Source organism: Symphalangus syndactylus, chromosome 8 (assembly GCF_028878055.3).
Source record: "Symphalangus syndactylus isolate Jambi chromosome 8, NHGRI_mSymSyn1-v2.1_pri, whole genome shotgun sequence".
Taxonomy (NCBI): domain Eukaryota; kingdom Metazoa; phylum Chordata; class Mammalia; order Primates; family Hylobatidae; genus Symphalangus; species Symphalangus syndactylus.
In genome coordinates, this window is record NC_072430.2 from 60,650,479 (window position 1) to 60,664,709 (window position 14,231).

Consider the following 14,231-nt stretch of genomic DNA (forward strand, 5'->3'; position numbering starts at 1 on the left):
AATCTACCATCAGAGAATACTACAAACACCTCTATGCAAATAAACTAGAAAATCTAGAAGAAATGGATAAATTCCTCGACAAATACACCCTCCCAAGACTAAACCAGGAAGAAGTTGAATCTCTGAATAGACCAATAACAGGTTCTGAAATTGTGGCAATAATCAATAGCTTACCAACCAAAAAGAGTCCAGGACCTGATGGATTCACAGCTGAACTCTACCAGAGGTACAAGGAGGAACTGGTACCATTCCTTCTGAAACTATTCCAATCGATAGAAAAAGAGGGAATCCTCCCTAACACATTTTATGAAGCCAGCATCGTCCTGATACCAAAACGTGGCAGAGACATAACCAAAAAAGAGAATTTCAGACCAATATCCTTGATGAACATTGATGCAAAAATCCTCAATAAAATACTGGCAAACCGAATCCAGCAGCACATCAAAAAGCTTATCCACCATGATCAAGTGGGCTTCATCCCTGGGATGCAAGGCTGGTTCAACATACGCAAATCAATAAATGTAATCCAGCATATAAACAGAACCAAAGACAAAAACCACATGATTATCTCAATAGATGCAGAAAAGGCCTTTGACAAAATTCAACAACCCTTCATGCTAAAAACTCTCAATAAATTAGGTATTGATGGGACGTATCTCAAAATAATAAGAGCTATCTACGACAAACCCACAGCCAATATCATACTGAATGGGCAAAAACTGGAAGCATTCCCTCTGAAAACTGGCACAAGACAGGGATGCCCTCTCTCACCACTCCTATTCAACATAGTGCTGGAAGTTCTGGCCAGAGCAATCAGGTAGGAGAAGGAAATAAAGGGTATTCAATTAGGAAAAGAGGAAGTCAAATTGTCCCTGTTTGCAGATGACATGATTGTATATCTAGAAAACCCCATTGTCTCAGCCCAAAATCTCCTTAAGCTGATTAGCAACTTCAGCAAAGTCTCAGGATACAAAATTAATGTACAAAAATCACAAGCATTCTTGTACACCAATAACAGACAAACAGAGAGCCAAATCATGAGTGAACTCCCATTCACAATTGCTTCAAAGAGAATAAAATACCTAGGAATCCAACTTACAAGGGATGTGAAGGACCTCTTCAAGGAGAACTACAAACCACTGCTCAATGAAATAAAAGAGGATACACACAAATGGAAGAACATTCCATGCTCATGGGTTGGAAGAATCAATATCGTGAAAATGGCCATACTGCCCAAGGTAATTTATAGATTCAATGCCATCCCCATCAAGCTACCAATGACTTTCTTCACAGAATTGGAAAAAACTACTTTAAAGTTCATATGGAACCAAAAAAGAACCCGCGTCGCCAAGTCAATCCGAAGCCAAAAGAAAAAAGCTGGAGGCATCACGCTACCTGACTTTAAACTATACTACAAGGCTACAGTAACCAAAACAGCATGGTACTGGTACCACAACAGAGACATAGATCAATGGAACAGAACAGAGCCCTCAGAAATGATGCCGCATAGCTACAACTATCTGATCTTTGACAAACCTGACAAAAACAAGAAATGGGGAAAGGATTCCCTGTTTAATAAATGGTGCTGGGAAAACTGGCTAGCCATATGTAGAAAGCTGCAACTGGATCCCTTCCTTACACCTTGTACAAAAATTAATTCAAGATGGATTAAAGACTTATATGTTAGACCTAAAACCATTAAAATCCTACAAGAAAACCTAGGCAATACCATTCAGGACGTAGGCGTGGGCAAGGACTTCATGTCTAAAACACCAAAAGCAATGGCAACAAAAGCCAAAATCGACAAATGGGATCTCATTAAACTAAAGAGCTTCTGCACAGCAAAAGAAACTACCATCAGAGTGAACAGGCAACCTACACAATGGGAGAAAATTTTTGCAACCTACTCATCTGACAAAGGGCTAATATCCAGAATCTACAATGAACTCAAACAAATTTACAAGAAAAAAACAAACAACCCCATCAAAAAGTGGGCAAAGGACATGAACAGACACTTCTCAAAAGAAGACATTTATGCAGCCAAAAAACACATGAAGAAATGCTCATCATCACTGGCCATCAGAGAAATGCAAATCAAAACCACAGTGAGATACCATCTCACACCAGTTAGAATGGCCATCATTAAAAAATCAGGAAACAACAGGTGCTGCAGAGGATGTGGAGAAATAGGAACACTTTTACACTGTTGGTGGGACTGTAAACTAGTTCAACCATTGTGGAAGTCAGTGTGGCGACTCCTCAGGGACCTCGAACTAGAAATACCATTTGACCCAGCCATCCCATTACTGGGTATATACCCAAAGGACTATAAATCATGCTGCTATAAAGACACATGCACACGTATGTTTATTGCGGCACTATTCACAATAGCAAAGAGTTGGAACCAACCCAAATGTCCAACAATGATAGACTGGATTAAGAAAATGTGGCACATATACACCATGGAATACTATGCAGCCATAAAAAACGATGAGTTCGTGTCCTTTGTAGGGACATGGATGAAACTGGAAGGCATCATTCTCAGTAAACTGTCGCAAGGACAAAAAACCAAATACCGCATGTTCTCACTCATAGGTGGGAATTGAACAATGAGAACTCATGGACACAGGAAGGGGAACATCACACTCCGGGGACTGTTGTGGGGTGGGGGGAGGGGGGAGGGACAGCATTAGGAGATACACCTAATGCTAAATGACGAGTTAATGGGTGCAGGAAATCAACATGGCACATGGATACATATGTAACAAACCTGCACATTGTGCACATGTACCCTAAAACCCTAAAGTATAATAATAAAAAAATAAATAAATAAATAATAAAAAAAAATAAAATATCACTATAGACAGACATATTAACCATTAAAAACGTTAAAAAAAAAAAAAAGAAAAAGAAAAAAATCAGTCTACTGCTTACTTCTGGAGTTTATAATCATTTCCACAAAAAGGGAATCAGTACACAAGAATAGGTCCTTTTTTCCCCCTAAGTGCAATCCAATTTTATTTTTAGAAAGTAAGATTTCTGATTCCACTTGGAGTTTAAGGCAATTTTATGTTCATTCCATTTACTCAAAGAACCTTTCAGAAATGCAAAAGGAAATCTGCCCATTTCTGACTTGAATTTGTATGGCATCTGTATGATTTTCTTGCATGCAGAGGTTGATCCTTTCCACTTCTCCCCTGAATCACAGGCCTCCTGTGTTCCTCTCTGCCTTTGGAGATCAAGAAATCGCTAGGGAATGAGATCAATGAGAAGCAAGGGGAGGATGAGTTTCCTGAGTTGTTTACTTCTCTCCAGGCATTATTTGCTATTGCCAATAACTTCATTCTTTTCAAGAAGGAAGTGAACTTTCTAACTTCAAAGAAAAACTGGCATGAATTCTGAGAGCATTCTATGAAAAAAGAAAAAGATGACAAAACAGTAATTAGTATCAAAAAATGAGACAAGCAATGTCCTTTCTGTTATTACCAAGTCCATTATATTTGATGGAGCTGAGAAACACAGCCTAAAGTTGAATACCTGGGGTATCACAAAGCAAATGAACACCTCTAGGAACAGAATATTATCCCTGCCTTTGTAACTGATGTAAAAATTACTGTTTCCTACCTGATTCCCTATGTTGCAGAGTGATGAGGCACATTTTGCCACCTAGCAAAAGTGCTGTGTATTCCATTCCCCTGGGACAAATAAAAAAAATCAAAACAAGATAAAAACACCTAGCCTGTGCAAATATGTCTGGTGTCAAACCTGGACTGCCCTAATGGCCTGAGCCAGGAGATGACTGGGATAAGTAAAGGTTGGGAAACACACTGTGGGCTTGGTGCACCTTCTTGAGCTAGCGATGATGTTGTGTCTAGGACATGCAGCCCCTTCTCTCAAGGCCTCCTGGTGGCCTTCCTAACACCAGCTCTACCCCAGTATTATAAAGAACAATGTTGTGGGTTTTTTTTAACTTTTATTTTAGGTTCAGGGTTACATGTGTGGGTTTGTTGTTATAAAGGTAAATTCATGCACAGGGTTTGTTGCACAGATTATTTCGTCACCCAGGTACTAAGCCTGGTACACAACAGTTATTTTTTTCTGATCCTCTCCCTCCTCCCAGCCTCCACTCGCAAGAAGGCCCCAGTGTCTGTTGTTCCCCCTTCTTTGTATCCATGAGTTCTCATCACTTAGCTCCCACTTATAAGTGAGAAGATGCAGTATTAGGTTTTCTGTTCCTCTGTTAATTTGCTAAGAATAATGGCCTCCAGCTCCATCCATGTTCCTAAAAAGGACATGATCTCACTCTTTTTATGGTTGCATAGTGTTCTATGGTGTATATGGACCACATTTTCTTTTTCCAATCTACCACTGATGCGCATTTAGGTTGATTCCACATCTTTGTTATTGTAAATAGTGCTGTAATAAACATTCGCATGCATGCGTCTTTATGATAGAATGATTTATATTCCTTTGGGTATATACCCAGTAATAAGATTGCAGGGTTGAATGGTAAGAACATTGGTTTTTAAAATTAAGTTAAAAGAGAAAATTTAATCCTTTAAAATACCAGTCCAATCTCACTACAGCAAAATTTCAAGGGACCCTCTCTTTCATTTCCATAATGTGTACTTGATATTGCTAGAAATAAACGAACTATAGTCTAAGACTTAGACGTCTTTTATGTTAGACTGAGATTTTTATTGTAATGGTTATTAAACAGATTTTGAAAAATACATGTAATACTAATAACATATGAGTTAAGAAATTTTAGAACTTAATTTAAAAATAATTAAGGCTGGTGTAGTGGCTCACACCTATAATTCTAGCACTTTGGGAGGCTGAAGAGGGAGGCTTGCTTGAGACCAGGAGTTCAGGACCAGCATAGGCAACCTAGTGAGACCTTGTCTCTACAAAAAAAAAAAAGAAAAAAGGCATGCTAATGGTGGCATGTGTCCATAGTCCCAGCTACTGAGGAGGCTGAGGCAGAGGACTGCTTGAGCCCAGGAGTTCACGGCTGTAGTAAGCTACAATCATGCCACTGTACTCCAGCCTAGGGGACAGAATAAGACCGTGTCTCAAAAAAATTAGTATTTACTATTACAGAGTAAACTGGACATAAAGGGAAGCATAAAGTGAATTATTTTAGGGTATACAAAAAACCCTAAATCATTTTACTCTCCATCTAAGTGGTATTTTAGGTCATGGAATTTTACCCATACTAGGGATTCTAAAAGTATCTCTTGGGTTCTTTAGAGAAAAAGATACAAATAGTCTAGACACACCACCTAAACCCTTGTTTGCAATGGCCTGAAACCATACATCACCCATGCTAAGATTCTGATTCAGGAGGTTTAACAACCCTGAAAGTTAAAGAACTACTGCATTCAACCAAGCTGTCTCACTTTGAGTCTTGAAAACCAGTAGAAGTAACAATGAAATAAAGTGTCAGAATCTGAATATTCAGGTATCTCTGGCTTGACAGCTACTTTTCATAAAAATAACCATGTGTTACCTGTAATTAGAATATATTTGGTAAACTACAAAAAGAGTTGCAGAAAGCCATTCCAGACACTGAAGCCCATTGCTATTCAGCACTCGGTTAGTCTCAGACACAACTGCAGCCAAACCAATGCCAGCGAGGACGGCCACTACTGCATTGCTCTGCATCCAGAATCGTTCCACCTGTGAAAGAGACATGCCACCAGTGGGTCCAGGTGACTATTTTATGCTATCAATCAGCTCCTCATATATTTTTAAAATATACTGCATGTACCTAGTTGTGTGTGCCTGTTGTCATTCAGGTTTTGTTAACTGATTTCCCCAATCCAAGTCCAGGTCATTTTATTTTTCTATTTTCAAACATTCTTCCTTCTCAGTTTGACAGGTGCATCTCCCTTTTTAGATCCACACATTCATTTCAATACTGTGGCCTTAGTCTTGAACTCCAGTAATATACAGGCTGAAGGAGTTAGAGAAACGCTTTTGCTTTACTCCTGATGTTTCCTTCCACATCAGGTGGAGAAGCTCCACTGTCCTGGCCTCTCTCTGACCCCTCACATATTTCCTCCTGTAGGATGTAGGGACTGATCCGACTGGGGAGTTTGGGAGCTGGGACTGGGCCTGCAGCACCCTCCCTTTTCATCTCCCTTTCTCCTGGAAGTCAGCTACCCACAGGAAGCACTTGTCCAGGGCCAGAGTCTATCTCTGTGGCACCAGTGGGGTGAGAGAGACATGGGAAAAGGCCTGACCTGCACAGCACTGCCTATGACTAGTGGGTAAATATGTCTATTCTGGGATGCTGGAAGAGGAAGCCCCCTTGGCTACAGATATAAGCTGCATTTTCCAGTCTCAGTATTACCAGTAATAAAAGTGATTCGCCTACCCATTGTACTGTATTACCTTGTTTCTCAACTGATTCAGAACTCAGGTGATCAAGTAGGGTATTATTTATTAGGCTTCCTGAACACACACATACGCAGACTTGGTTTCAGCTGTCAAAAAAGAGCTATTGACATTTACAGAGATTCTATTATAAGTAGAAGAAATACTCTAATCTCAGAGACTGCTGCCAAAGAAAACAGAAATACGGTTGCTCTTTTGCCTAGGCCTGGGACTGGGGAGGTAAGAAATAAGAAAATATGTTGTTAAGTGCCCTCAATTACAATTCATATTGCTATTAAAAAAATTCCAGGAGAAATGCAGTTGTACCTATATTTGCAAGCACACACACACACAATGACTGACTTAAATCTACTTTACATTTACTTTTCTATTTAACAACTGTGTTAATTAAACACTGCATTCTTTTCATCCTAAAAAGAGGCCTTAGCAGTATTGACTCAATAATTTAACTTTGATTTATAAAAATGTATATAAAATTTTAACTATTCCTCAAGTAATTTGCTCTTCTACAAACTTTATGAAATACAAACTTGTACATTCTTCACAAACTTTCTGGTCAAAGGATATATCCAAGTAAAACTTACCACACCCATGAAAAGTGGTTTTGAAATATCTAAATTTGCTCTCCAAGCAAAGAACAATGAATAAATGCAAAACATTCCAGTAAAAAGCCATATTAATGATGGATTCTGTTTGTCCCTACAAAAAATAATAAAAATGTCTAAAATATGTAGATACATGAATGTCAAATATAATATCACAGGACTTTAAACTATTAGATCTATAAAAACTTTCCATTTTTAACTAGGAGCAAAGAGAGACTTTGGTTTTAAAATCTGAGTTGAAACAAATAACCAAAATATAATAATAAACTTGAACTACAACTTGGGACTACGCAGTAAAGGATATAAAGCTAACATTTACAGAAGAAATGCAAACTACTGATTTTGTTAAATTTCAGAAGTGATCAAAAATAGGCAAAATAGAAATATTTTCAAAGATTTAAGAACGATATTATCTCAATGTTGGTGTGAATGCGGTGGTATGACAATATATGTTAGTATAATCCTTCAGAAAAGTTAATTTGGTAATATCTATATCAGAAGCCTTAAAAATATTAATAATCATTGGCTCAGTTATTTGTCATGCAGGCATAAATCTTTAAGCAATAACCAGAAATGTAAATAAAGATTAATCCATAAAAATGCTTTGGTATTACTTGTAACAGTGGAAAAAGTGGAAGCAATCTAAAGACCTCTCAATAGAAGAACAGTTAAATTAATTCTCCTGTGGTCATAGAATGTTCTATTATATAGACATTTAAATGATTTTAAGTATTTTTATAGTATGAGAAAATGTTCACAATAAAATGTTTGTGTCAAGTAAACAAAACTATAGATAAATGTACAAATATACATTTACATACAAATACATACATTCAACAGACTAGATCATAAATGAATAAATTAATGGAGATTTACAGTGCTACATTTTTCAGGGTTTCTTTTGTCATCAGGGATCACTTTTATCATCAGAGGAATTTAAATAATTATTTCTTTTTAAAATCAGCAATAATAATCGGTTATAGCAGAGTAAGGGATCAAACCTGAAGTTTAGGACATCAAATGACTGCCTACTTAGACGTAATATAATGCTCAATTTCTTGAAATCATTGATTTAGAATCAGGATAAAAGTAAGAAAGCAATACACATTTATCTTAATAGATAGCTAGGAGAGTCATTTATTTGGAGTATAAAATAATACTGGCAATGTCCTACAGTAACATATTGAAAACATTAATTCAATTTATGAACATAGAAAAATAACAGAAAAAGGAATTGTATTACTTACTTTCTTGCTAAACATATATTTGCACAAATTGCAAGAGCTTGGATGTTGAATGAGAGTTCAGTCCTCATATTTGTTACTTGAGAACTGCAAAAAAACAACCTAACTTAATGTTGGCAGGAAACAAATCTGATTAATTCCAAGTAAAATATTCCTTGTAGGATACCATTGATTATACACTGAACAATCATAAGAGCTGGGGTCAGACTTTAAAATTTTGTCTTTCAGAGTCGGAAGAAAAAGTGCAATAGAAACAAATAGTTCCAAGACATTTTCCAGTGGTAACATTTGGTTATCAACTTACATAATTTGGAATAGGATCAGAACAAATAATTCTTCTGTATTTTTTATATTGGTATACTGTATAGAATATCCCCAACTCATTTGGTAGGAAGCTGTTTGAAATGAGTTTTTGAACTTTTTTCTCTTGGCAGTATAGACATGGCCTCCAGTGATTTAGCAAATAATAACAAAATTAATCCAAATAGCTTTCTGGAGATCTAATATGAAGAAAATAAAGGCCATGAGAGATAATTCCCAGCCATTCTTTTGTAGGTTATCTTTTTCCTTAAATGGTTCCCTTGTTTTCTATATTATTTGTTTTGGTTCAAGAAACATTTAAGCAATCTCAGAGAAATGTATTTTTTTTTCCTACAAATAAACTAAATTCTTCCAGTAACTCATATGCATTTTCAGGTATTAAAATTTGAGTTCTAAAATAGTTTCTGCTCTAGCTGTCTCTAATTGTTAAAAAAGAAATGACTCTATATATCATCTCAAAGAACTTTCTTCTCCCTGCCGGCAATTTTACTGGAGAAAATGTGATACCATAATTATAGAAACCACACAATGTGTATTTTACTAATGAAGACTCATCTACTATGAGAAGATATCCTTACGCATTTTCAAATACACTTGAAAAATTGATTCCAGCATGAGGCCCCTTTCAAACCATTCTTCAAAAGGAATGAAGTCAGTCTCAAAATTAATTCTTGGAGATCTATTGCTTAAGTGTAAGCGCTGAAAGATGGTCACTGCCTAAGGTTAGATTCAATAATTTCCTTGTACAGGGTTGCAATTTAGAGATATGCATGGGGAAAAAATTTAATTTGCTTGACTGGAAAAGGGTAGATGATTAGCTTCTATCATTTTGAAGGATTTTCTCATAAGTTAAGTATGAGTCGCCTTTTTCAACATCCCTGCCCACCTGAAACAACTAAAGACTAGACATTCTCATTCAGGGAGTGCTAAGATTATGCCTTCACTCTACATGATGACTTGGTCCACACAAAAGTGTGGGTGTGAGTGGTCATCACTTTTGTCAAGTCTTTTTTCTGGGTATACAGCCTGCTATTATTTTAACGTAAAGGAGGCCTTTAAGGGTCCCAATAGATGACTTTCATGTGCAACTAATAAAAGTTAGTCATATGGTCTAGGATTACTCTCGAGAGTTCTTGGGAGTTCACGTAGGGTTTGCTAAGGCAAAAGATATCAGTTATCCTTAATACTATAATGATCTCTGGAAGGTAGACAGAAAAGAGCAGGCAGTGAGTCCTTCTGCCTGGAGCAAAGCAGAATAAAATGAAAGCTCAGAGACATTGATATGACATCTGACTGTCTTTATCTTTATTTTTTTATTTTTTGAGATACAGTCTCACTCTGTTGCCTAGGCTGGAGTACAGTGGCATGATGATGGCTCACTGCAGCCTCGACCTCCTGGGCTCAAGCGATCCTCTCACCTCAGCCTCCTGAGTAGCTGCAACTACAGGCCCTTGCCACCATGCCTGTCTATTTTTTTTTTTTAATGTTTTGTAGGCCAGTTGTGTTAGCTCACTCTGGTAATCCCAGCACTTTGGGAGGCCAAGGCAGGTGGATCACTTGAGGTCAGGAGTTTGAGACCAGCCTGGCCAACATGGCAAGACGCTGTCTCTACTAAAAATACAAAAATCAGCTGGGCATGGTAGCACACACCTGTAATCCCAGCTACTCAGGAGGCTGAGGTTGGAGGATCACTTGCACCCAGGAGGCGGAGGTTGCAGTGAGCAGAGATCTCACCACTGCATTCCAGCCTGGGTGACAGGGCAAGACTCCTTCTCAAAAAAAAAAAAAAAAAAAATTTTTTTTTTTTTTTTTTTTTTTTTTTTTTTTGCAGAGTCTAGGTCTCACTATGTTGCCCAGGCTGGTCTCAAACTCCTGGGCTCAAGCAATCCTCCCACTTTGGCTTCCCAAAGTGCTGGGATTACAGGCATTAGCCACCACACCCAGTGCCATCTTTATTTTTGAAAAGAAAAGTGAGCTTCTTGTTACATTCCCCTAGCGAAAATGAGAAAGCCACAAAAGTCTCACACATAAAAAGAAATATTTAAAATCAATGGTGAGAACCATCAAAAGGTTATGTGAAAGTAACTGATGGCAGGGAGATATTTCCAAGATATAATGTAAAGTGAAAAACAGCAGGCTAATAAAACAGTATGTTTACTATGATCCTACTTTTAAAAAGAAATAACAATCTTAAAAATATTAGAAAAATACAGTCATTAACAGATTAACAGTGGTTATCTCTGCATGTTGGATTTATAGGTAGTTTTAATTTTCTTATTTTTGCTTACCTGTATTTTCTAAGTTTTCTATAAAGATTATGTACCTTTTTTGAAGTAAAAAAAGAAGTTGTTTAAAAAGAAAGGAAGGAAGGATGGCTGGAAGAAAGCAAGCTAATAAGTAAATTACACCGAAATTGTGAGAACTCATAAACTGCCTCACATATAAAGTTGAAATACTCTCCTCATAGTTTTTTTTCAAACAGCCCCAAGAGTTCCAAATTGGTAATTAGTTAGGACATCACTTTAGTGTTGTAGAAACCTATTTTCTTCCAAAATTTTGTATCAAGTTGGTATGAATATCTTTCCACTTGTCTTAATCTGTAGGTTTTAAAGCAAATATTAACCCAGTTTTCAAAGTACACTATTAAAATAATATAGATGAAAATATATTTGCTTAAGCCAGCTCTAATAAGGTTGGATGTTAAAAATATGTAAGCCAAAGATAGAGCTTATGGCAAGGATAGCCTAAAGAAGTCATAGGAGACATTATATAAATTAAGCTCTGAAATACTAAAAACCAAAATAACAAGAAAATAGTTGTTCAATTGAAGGTTGAAACATTTTAGTTCTATAAATGCTCTATATAGTATTCTAATATTCACCGTTGTGTTTATTGCTCATTTTAAGCTCAATCTTATTGAAGGAGGTGCTAAAAATATTTGATAGTACAGTCGGCCCTCTGTATCCATGGGTTCTGCCTCCGTGGATTCAATTAACCTTAAATTTAAAAAAAAAAATGGGGAAAAAACTGTCTGTACAAACATATACAGATGTTTTTTTCTTGTCATAATTCCCTAGACAATAGAGCATAACAACTATTTACATAGCATTTACATTATACTAGTTATGATAAGTTATCTAGAGATGATTTAAAGTATACAAGAGGATGTACATAGTTTATATACAAATATTATGCCATTTTATATCAGGACTTGAGCATCCATGGATTTTTATATCCTCAGGAGTTCCTATAACCAATACCCCATGGATACTGAGGGACAACTGTAAACACAAACAACTGTTAACTGTAGAGGTAAAAACTACTTCTCAGACATACTTTGTTACAAAGAGATGAACTCAGAAATCCCTAAAATCACTTAAAGGAACTAATAGAGAATTCATTGTAAAATAGTTTCAAATATTTCATACTCACAGCAATATTTCAGACATACTGGATCCTATTTCAGATTTGGCCTAAACACAAAAGACAAAAGTTTATCTGCACAAGCATTAAACTGATGCTTTATTAGGCTATTGTATTTTAATAATCTTGACTTAAAAGATTCGGATTTTCTTAAAAATTTTTTTTATTTTAGGTTTCGGGGTACATGTACAGGTTTGTTACATAGGTAAATTCTGTGTCAAGGGAGTTTGGTATACAGATTATTTCATCACCCAGGTAATAAGCATAGTACCCAATAGGTAGTTTTTTTGATCCATTCCCTCCTCCTGCCCTCTGCCCTTAAGTACACGTGTCCATGTGTACTCAATGTTTAGCTCCCACTTATAAATGAGAACATGTGGCATTTGGTTTTCTGTTCCTGCATTAGTTCACTTAGGACATTAACTCATTCTTTTTTATGGCTGTGTAGTATTCCATGGTGTATATGTACCACATTTTAAAAAATCCAGTCTACCGTTGATGGGCATTTAGGTTGATTCTATGTCTTTTCTATTGTGAATAGTGTTGTGATGAACATATGTGTGTATGTATCTTTATAGCAGAATAATTTATATCCCTTTGGGTATATAACCAATAATGGGATTGCTGGGTTGAATGGTAATTCTGTTTTAAGTTCTTTCAGAAATCACCACATTGCTTTCCACAATGGCTGAACTAATTTACGCTCCCACCAGCAGTGTATAAGCATTCTCTTTTCTCCAAAACCTCATCAGCATGTTTTTTGACTTTTTCATATAATAGCCATTCTGACTTGTGTGAGATGGTATTTCATTGTGGTTCCAATTTTCATTTCTCTAATGATTAGTGATATTGAGCACTTTTTCCATATGCTTTTTGGCTGTGTGTATGTCTAAACGATACAGGTTTTAAATGTACAATGTATCATTTCTCTTCACTCAAAGTCTTTAGTTCAGAGTCTTACTGAATTTTTAAAGAGAAGTCAGTGAAAACTAATTTGGACATCCTTTAGGAAGAATTTTAGAAGTAATAATTGGCAGGCTGGGTGCAGTGGCTCACGCCTGTAATCCCAGCACTTTGGGAGGCCGAGGTGGGTGGATCACGAGGTCAGGAGTTCAAGACCAGCCTGGCCAACATGGTGAAACCCCATCTCTACTAAAAACACAAAAAATTAGCCAGGCATGGTGGTGCACGTCTGTAATCCCAGCTACTCAGGAGACTGAGGCAGGAGAATCACTTGAATCCAGGAGGTGGAGGTTGCAGTGAGCCGAGATCGTGCCACTGCACTCCAGCCTGGGCGATAGAGTGAGACTCTGTCTCAAAAAAAATAAAAAAAGAAGGAAAGAAAAGAATATTTGGCTAGAAATCAAACTATTCCAGCAAAAATGATTTACATGTTAATAAATTAATAACCTTTTTATACTTCCATTATAGACTTTCCTTAAGCTCTTCATGAGCACTTTGATTAAACTTCATTATAACTTGTTCATCTATAATTTCACAATTATGTATGAATTATAGACATTTGAAATCTAGAATGGTCTTCAGACAATATTTTTATGGAATAACCAAAATAAGTAAAGCAGAATATAAATGTAAAGTATCAAACTCTCTAAGTCAAAATAATTAATATTTTTTATTATGAAACATCTCCTACACATAAAAAACATATATAATACATCTTTAAGGGTCAAAGAGCTTTTTAAAAATCTACAGATCCAACATTCATTTAAGAAACAGAACTTCACTGGCCAGGTGCAGTGGCTCACGTCTGTAATCCCAGCACTTTGGGAGGCCGAGTCGGGTGGATCACAAGGTCAGGAGATCGAGACCATCCTGGCTAACACGGTGAAACCCCGTCTCTACTAAAAATACAAAAAAATTAGCTAGGCGTGGTGGTGGGCGCCTGTAGTCCCAGCTGCTGGGGAGGCTAAGGCAGCAGAATAGCGTGAACCCGGGAGGCAGAGCTTGCAGTGAGCTGAGATCGCACCACTGCACTCCAGCCTGGGTGACAGAGCGAGACTCAAACAAACAAACAAAATAAATAAAAAAAAAATTTTTTTTTTAAAAAGAAACAAAACCTCATCAATATCATAAGGTATCTCCCAAAGCCCTCAAAAACTTTTTCTTCCTTATGCCACAGTAGTAACTACTACCTTGAATTTGGTGTTATTTCCCTATTTTTTATAAATATATAGTTCCACTACTTTTGTATGTACCCTTGAACAATAGGTTGTTT

General features: G+C 36.7%; 1 protein-coding gene across 9 annotated transcripts in view; it reads right to left on the reverse strand.

Moving 5' to 3' along the window:
• Positions 1 to 14,231, reverse strand: part of TMEM260 (transmembrane protein 260) — a 311,795-nt gene that overhangs the window by 34,173 nt on the left and 263,391 nt on the right. For all 9 annotated transcript variants that reach the window (XR_010122353.1, XR_008659486.2, XM_063645547.1 and 6 more), the window contains 4 exons: positions 12,005 to 12,045; positions 8,255 to 8,338; positions 6,987 to 7,101; positions 5,513 to 5,682 (listed from right to left, as the gene is read on the reverse strand). Coding sequence is in view for 7 of the 9 variants with exons in the window: in XM_063645547.1 (XP_063501617.1) it covers positions 5,513 to 5,682; positions 6,987 to 7,101; positions 8,255 to 8,338; positions 12,005 to 12,045 (410 nt within the window). In the remaining 2 variants the exon portion in view is untranslated. The remainder of the gene's footprint in view (positions 1 to 5,512; positions 5,683 to 6,986; positions 7,102 to 8,254; positions 8,339 to 12,004; positions 12,046 to 14,231) is intronic.